Below are 7,920 nucleotides of genomic sequence, written 5' to 3' on the forward strand. Positions count from 1 at the left end.
TTCTTTGCCAATTCACAAATTTTCATTTTTGTATCGAAGTCTTTAATAATGGGTACGTTCGTAAAGTCAAACGAGTTAAACGCGTTAGTAACGAATCGTTCGAAAAGTCTAACGAAATAGGAATAACGATGACGTCATTCTCGTTTAACTCATTCGACTTTACGAACATACCCAATGTTAACTTTACATTCCGTAGATAAAGCTTTTCATTTTTGTTTGATGCAGCAGAATTAGTTCTACTTCGTTTGGATGACATAGTAGAGTCTCTCGAGTCTCCGTAGATATAACATACACAGAAATAAATAACACATGTGTAGCTATGTGTGGATTCCGCGCGACACATCCGAACATGTAAGCTGAACAATAGTGTGGGGGGAGTGAGTGATCAAGAGTTGCGTGGCGCTCAAACAAAAGACGAATCGACGAGATTTGAAAATCGCGTAACTCCGGGTTCGCGTAAGTCGGGGTATTACTGTATTTCAAAAGTAAAACATAAATCGACAGTAGAAAATTAAGTTACATAAAAATTATGTTGTATTTCGATTGAGAATGCGATAATCACACGAATATTTAATTAAAAGTACAAATGGCGAAATCACTCTGTGATGAATAATTCTATAAATAAATTAAAATTAATTATAAAGACAAAAATTATGATTAAACTTTCATTATATAATAACATAAATTTGTCTGAAAAAACTACAATTTCGAATAAAACTAAAATTGAATTATTAAAATATTAATTTATTTTTCTTTAATTTATTCCATCATATACAAATTTAAAAATGCAAAATACTAAATCAGACAAATGACGATAATTTCTTTACAATATTGGAATCTTAGACAGGAAATAAGATTGTTTAATGCAGTAACATAATACTGTATATTTACTAGTGAAGGCCACCGATGCACTTACGTCACGTGATGACAATACAACACCCAAATCCATCGTTTGCGTCATATTCAGAAATATCTTCTTTTATAACAGAAGCTAAATTGACTTATGTAACGAAGTATTTTGCATTATAATCGTGGAATAGAAACTGCATCCTAATCTAACATTCTTCGCATTTACATTACGTCATTGGATAGGTAAGAGTAAAAGATGGCTTCAGGTGACACAAAACGTAGTTTGTGCATCTTATGTTTTCTACAACCAGTCCTCTCGTCGTTAGAAATATTTGGAATTAAAATGGCGTACTGCAATTGTAAGAAGCCTGCCAAAAAATTGTCAAAGTTATATCCTTTGTACCAAACAGCTATAGAGATATTTATGTGGACTAACATAATACTTACTGCACAAGAAGTAACAGACAATTTGGTGTGTGTCGAATGGATCCGAATGTTCCCTAATAATAAAATTCTCTTAAAATTTATTTTAGTTACATTTGGTATTTTTCTAGCTTTTCAATTCAGTTTTTTTAAAAGAAAGAGAGTTTACATTTCTAGAAACAACAGTGGATACGAAGGAGAGGAAAAAATGGCTGATGAAATCCAAATACTTTTTATAGCTGTACTTACACTTTTCTTTTTTACAATAATTCCATTTGTTATTGCAATTGACTTATTTCTCTATCCTACTTTAAAAGAGATAAATAATTCCGAATTTGAACTGGCATTCTGTAATCTGAATATCACATTAATGTGCATTTACGGAATTGGACAATTAGATTGTTGTATTCTTGTTATAGGTGCAGGTGCCGTCATGGTGTCAAAGAGATTCAATTATTTGTCTGATAAAGTCGATGAATTGACAAAAAACGAAAGTTTTCTAAAGAATAAAATCGAAACGTTGATTGAGACTCATTGGGATTTATGGACTTATATACAAGAAGTAAACCTAGCTTGTGAAGCATATCTACCAGCCGTATATTGTTGCGGAGTGTATCAGACAAGTTTCTTCTTCTGCGCAGTTGTTTTCTTTGAACTTGATGGTGTAATGCGTCTTGTATTTTCTTTTATTTTGGTAGTTCTGGTTGTCGTAGCTATGGTTGAATCTTTTCAACTATCTCGTTTTACATCTTTGGTAAGTAGAATTTAAATCTATCCTGTGTTATTAAGTAAATCTTTTTAGAAACTTTTTTGTAGAATAAAATCTTTATTCTTTCATTAATTAAAATGAAATTTTAATAGTATTCATAATCTATTTATGAACAATGAGTAAATAAGTTATTCTAATTTATTAGTCGGTTAACGTGATAAACGACTGAAAATAAAAGATGTTTCCAACAATTAATTAAAAATGACAGAATTTTCTGTAATAAAAAAAAAATGTTTAACTATATGTTTTATACTTAAGTTTTTCCAACAGGTACATACAAATTTAACAATTTATTACAACTAAAGACTGTAGTACAAATCTCTTTTAATATCAGTGAAATCATTATCTAAAGCTATTAACAAAACTTACTCAGAAAATTATTAATAAACCAGCAAAATACACATTAAGTTGCTGAGACAATTTATTTAAAGTTAAACTAACGTTTTCAGCCTATTCAACAGGCTATTTTTAGCTTAAATGAAATAAGACTGGTTAAGCTTATCTGAGAGCACGCTGTTCAAAAGAGAATCAAATATTAATAAAATAAATTTATTATAATAATAATTATTATTATATTAAAAATTTAATTTAACATTCTCAATTTTGTTTATGATGATTATTTTAATTTTTTCAAGCTGTACAGGAAATTCATCGAAATCGATAAATTGTGTTCTGCTGATTTACCTCTAGAGACCAAAATGAAGGTAATACAAATTACTCTCCTATTCAAACTCAGATTCTTTAACATTATAAAGTCAACACACCTTACTACTGAGAAAGCACATTTATTAAGCTAAACAAACGTTTTCAACCCATTTCATGGGCCATCATCAGNAATTATTTGTGTTTGAATTACTACTAATAACTACAAGCACGGTTTCAAAAGTACCAGTAATACAAATGTATTTCAATTCATTTTTATCGGTCTAAAAATTTATTAATATTATTAAACTTTTTTCCTTTAAAAGATGCTGAACATTATGAAAAGATACGGTAAAACTCCATTTGGAATAAGCATCGGTGGATTTTTTTATGTGAAAAAAAACTTTTTCATTCGAGTAAGTTCGTTCAATATATTCCGTTCGACTTTATTAAAGTGGTAAAAATATTATTTATAACTGAGTACATAATTTACAAATCTATTTTATTGAAAGAATCGTAGTAAATAGGTAACTTTCTTTTGGTATATATAATAATTTTGTAAATATTGTTTTACAGGTTCTGAGTTCCGTATATTCATCGCTGTCTGTTTTGACGGAACTTTTAGTTGCGAAGAAACCACCTTCTTGTAAAGTTGAAATTAGAGATTTGATTCAATAAAGCTATTAAATTAAATTTTCCCACAGGATGACTTCAATGTTTGAATAACAGCAGACTTACTACAAAGAAATGAGGTATTTTTGTGTTAGAAAAAGGAAATCGATTGCCAACTTATCAAAAAACTCTGAAATCTAAAAAAAGTCAAAGCAAATATTTCTTAGAAACTTCAGGATTTGACTGTCGACTATTTTGTAAAAAGTTACTACAGGTAATTTTCTTATAACACGGCACTTCTATAGCACGGATTCACTCTAACACGGTTCGAGAATTGGTACCATCCCCCGTATAACACGGCACTTCTATAGCACGGATTCACTCTAACACGGTTCGAGAATTGGTACCATCCCCTGTATAACACGGTACTTTTATAGCACGGATTCACTCTGACACGGTTCGAGAATTGGGTAAAACCCTCGTACAACAGGAAAGGTAATAAATTTTTACATACTTAAGTAATAATAGTTCACGAAAATTATAATTTTCGTGACCTTTTAGTACTTAAGTATGTAAATTTTCTTTCCTCGCCTTCTGTCGATACACGTGGTCCTTCTCGAAACTTGTTTCAATGTTGCCAGATCGCGACGCTTGCGCTTCTTATGTTGCCGAATGTTTTTCCCTTTTTCCATACTTGCTTTATTCTTCATAAGTGCTTAGCACCATATAAGGAAATTTATAAAGAATTTTTAACTATAAGCAAGCAATCTAAAATTACATACATTTTGCAAAATGTAAAGCATGGATCTGAAGATAATGCAGAAAAATGCTCAGAGGATAAGGGGATCTGAAGATAATGCAGAAAAATGCTCAGAGGATAAGGATAACTTGCCAAAAAGAAAACGCTCTCGGTTAATTACTGTAATAGTGTTTTTAGTGATGACGAAGAAAACATTGTTTAATTTATGTTAATATGTATCACTTAAAAAATTTTAATGAAGATATTTATCTTAATTATGAAAATATACTAGCATGATTTTAATTTTTGGAACCTAACCCTCCTTTTCGTATTAGTTCTTTGTTTCGTATAACACGGATTCGCATAACACGGCAATTTTTTGGAACGTAACTACCGTGTTATACGGGGGTTACCTGTATTTCCATTCGACAATAAATTTATGCGCCAGTAAATTTATAAAATATATCTAAGTTTACTTTCTTATTTTATGTTATTATCACCTTTTATTAATATGTTCTGATGTCATAATAATTATTAATTTCTTGTTTATTGTGTACTAAAAATTTTAGTCTACTTACGTGTTAATTGATGCATATATATGTGCGCACACACTTACACATATATATGTAAGTATATACATATTTTATATATAAATTGTATGTAGTGTTTAAAGTTATTATAAATTATGACATAGATGAGTTAGCTCCCTAATAAATTGTGACGGTAACATTCGGATGTTACGCCACAATTTATTAGAATTAGATTTCATTAATAAAAGTGAATAAAGTTAAAAAATGCGATGTCGTGTTTTTATTTATGAGGTTTTTTATGCTTTCCACATTCATTATACTCTTTACATATATTGTACAGTACATGTTTCATGCATCCATTTTTGCACGTCGCATATCGAATCAAATCCGCTTTACTTGTTTCGATTTTGTAATTTAATTATTTGATACACAGGTGTTTTTTTCATTTTAAGTACATAAAATGAATTTGATCCAACTGCTCTCTTTGCTAAATTATTATCTTTAAGTTTTCTGTAAAAAAGTACAATATGTAATTTTAATTTCTTTGCTTGCTTCATAATAATTCAGCTGGCTTCCTAATTATCTGTTTAAGCTGCAAGAACTAAGTCTTGTTCAACATATTTTCTTTCATTGACAGCAGTTTCTCTTGTTTTGATTTTAGTAGGCGCCTAAAGTAATTAAATTTTATTAAGTTTATAATAAAATATTTCAGAAAAAGTACATTTTTTCTCTTAAATCCGGTAGGCATCTTACCCAAACCATAATATAGAGATGCCTATTTCTATGCTGTAGACTAAAGTTATTAGGAAAGCCTTTGACTTTGACTAAAACATTACATACTAATTACGCTACTGCAAAATATCTTTATCGAATTAATTAAACTCCAGCATTCCGTAGTGTCTGTTTCAATCCTTAAATCAGCAGCTGTATATTTTAGAATAATATTTTAGACTTATCAAATTCTTTCCAATGGCCGACTAGTTAAAACCACTGAACACGAACTGGCCGTGGGTTCATTAATCTTGAACGGGCTGGACACGCAGAATTTTCCGGGTCTTCTTCACATATGTAACACTTAAATAGGGCCAGTTTTCCGATAGTCGATCGTCTACATGGACCCTTTGCTAGATATACTTGCCTCCGAAATCAGACTTCATGTTAAGTAGGTGTTTGTAAGTAAACGCGTGCATACGTTCTGTAAAATATGATTGTAAATACGTAAAAGTTTGAAGCGTGTTAGAAGTTCTTCTGTAAGAAAATTTAGTGAGAGTAACCATGTAATAGGCAAATCATTGTCCGTTTTGAATCAACATCATAATTCCTTCTTTCGGAGGCATTGTGCCGTGGCACACCTAGCATCATTTCGCAGCACTCCGTTCTATTAAAACATACTTCGCGAAATAAATCACAGGTCTGAGTCATCACTATTGATACTTTCGATAATTTCGAAGGTTCAATATCCAATAGCAACAAACGTTGCATATTCGAAATCACATCACGCGTGAATTTATAGGTTGTTAGACTTTGCGGTTTCATGTTACGCAACGTAGGTACTGTACAGTATTCTGTTCTTTGAATTCCGAACCATTGATATTATGGACAACAGTCAAGAATCGGGCTCCAGACAAGTTATTAATTAAAGAAAAATTAATCGATTAATCGTAAACCACTTAATTATTAAGAAATCGGTTAATTGAAACAGCAGATTATTAGGCGAATCTGTAATTTTCTTTTACTGATTTACATTCTGGAAGTAACCAGAAAATATGCCTGCCACAACTACATTCAGTTGCTGACCGCAGATTGAAAACGGTATCTTAGAAAGAATAAAACAAAATCAGCAACTTAGAAATTATTTAATGCAATTGGTTCCCAAAGTTTCTGATTGGCGAACCAAATTAATCACAAGTATTGTTAATTTAAGCGGACCACAAACATTTCGTGTATTTAATATGCACGAAAAGATGACCTAATTTTATTACTTACGTATGATAGCGTGTGGATGGCGGAACAGTAAAGGTGACAACTTTGTCCGTTCGGCCATTTTTATTGTCCGTTTGGGCAATAAAGTGATAACCTAGCCACTTTATTGTCGAATAGACCGAACCGATAATGGGCTTGCTAAAAGAGGCCCCTCAGTGACCACAGGGCAGAAAGAGTTTTAAAAAAATGTTATGAGTGATTAACAAATATGTTTGCGTGCGCTGGGTATGGCCACAGAGTGGTAGTTTGAGCAATCAAATTTTATATGTAAAAATTGCAAAGTTTATAAATTAACTTCATTTCAATTAAAATATTTAACTGTTAATTCACTAATTCATTGTAAATATCCGCAGCCCTAAAATAAACAAATTCAGAATTTCTTAAAAAAGAAAATATTTTTGAATAGGATATTATACAAACGATTGATTTCTGTTTGTATCACAGTTATGTGTCCAAACCTCATTTGTGGCTTTCAATAGTAAAATAGGAAATGCACAATAACAATCTCTTAAAAGCATCTGATTTTCTTTTAAATTACCCAAGGTTCCAGCAGATAAACAATAATTAGAATACTTACTTATATCAGAATATTTAAATCTTAAAAAGTAAATAAACATGATTTTAAAGCATCAGAATAATACATTCACTAACAAAAAGATGAAATTGCATCGGCGAATAGAAAAACCTGAATGCAATAAGGCAAATTAAGTGTTTGCGTAATATCGTAGTAAAAATTGTTTTCTATTTGAAGAAAACCCGCATTTGGTTACTTTACAGAAATATGTTTAATAGGTCCGCAAAACTGATCAGATCTAAAATTCTTAGTATTTACATTTCGTCTTTCTGTAGCTAAAAATAAAAAATGTATTTAGGTTACTGGAAGCGCAGTTTGTGCATTTTGTGTTTTCTACGACCAGTCTTCACGTCATTACAGATATTTGGAGTTAAAATTGTTTACTGCAATTGTAAGAAGTCTGCCGAAAACTGGAAATACCTGTCGAAGTTATATTTTTCGTACCAAACTGCTATAGAGATATCATATGTGGACTCTAACTTACTATTTTCTGCTGTGGCGTGCCGTCATTGGAAGCGGTGGAAGCTTCCCTTGTATTTTCTAAAAAATAAATACATATTGCGCTATTATTTTCATATTTTAATTAACGAATTTTGGATTAATTAAAATTAATATTTTATTATAAACGCGTTATGTATCTTATTACAAATTTCCATACAACATGTAAGAAAAACGATAAGATTGCTATTGTATATTTGAATAAAAATTTGTATACGCATATTATCAACGGAAGCTCTATATTGTCGAATACGGGACAGCTTCCAGGGCGAAAATATTTNTACATTGGGATAAAGCCGAA

General features: G+C 30.8%; 1 protein-coding gene across 1 annotated transcript; it reads left to right on the plus strand.

Moving 5' to 3' along the window:
- Positions 1–1,660: 1,660 nt before the first annotated feature.
- On the plus strand, positions 1,661–3,637 carry LOC111639869. Its single transcript, XM_023385821.1, has 4 exons — positions 1,661–2,026; positions 2,677–2,745; positions 3,010–3,099; positions 3,260–3,637. The coding sequence occupies exons 1-4, from the start codon at positions 1,706–1,708 to the stop codon at positions 3,359–3,361; spliced, it is 582 nt and encodes a 193-aa protein (XP_023241589.1). The 5' UTR covers positions 1,661–1,705; the 3' UTR covers positions 3,362–3,637.
- Positions 3,638–7,920: the final 4,283 nt, after the last annotated feature.

Source organism: Centruroides sculpturatus, unplaced genomic scaffold, assembly GCF_000671375.1.
Source record: "Centruroides sculpturatus isolate CEXI.00-Female unplaced genomic scaffold, Cexi_2.0 scaffold863, whole genome shotgun sequence".
Lineage (NCBI taxonomy): Eukaryota > Metazoa > Arthropoda > Arachnida > Scorpiones > Buthidae > Centruroides > Centruroides sculpturatus.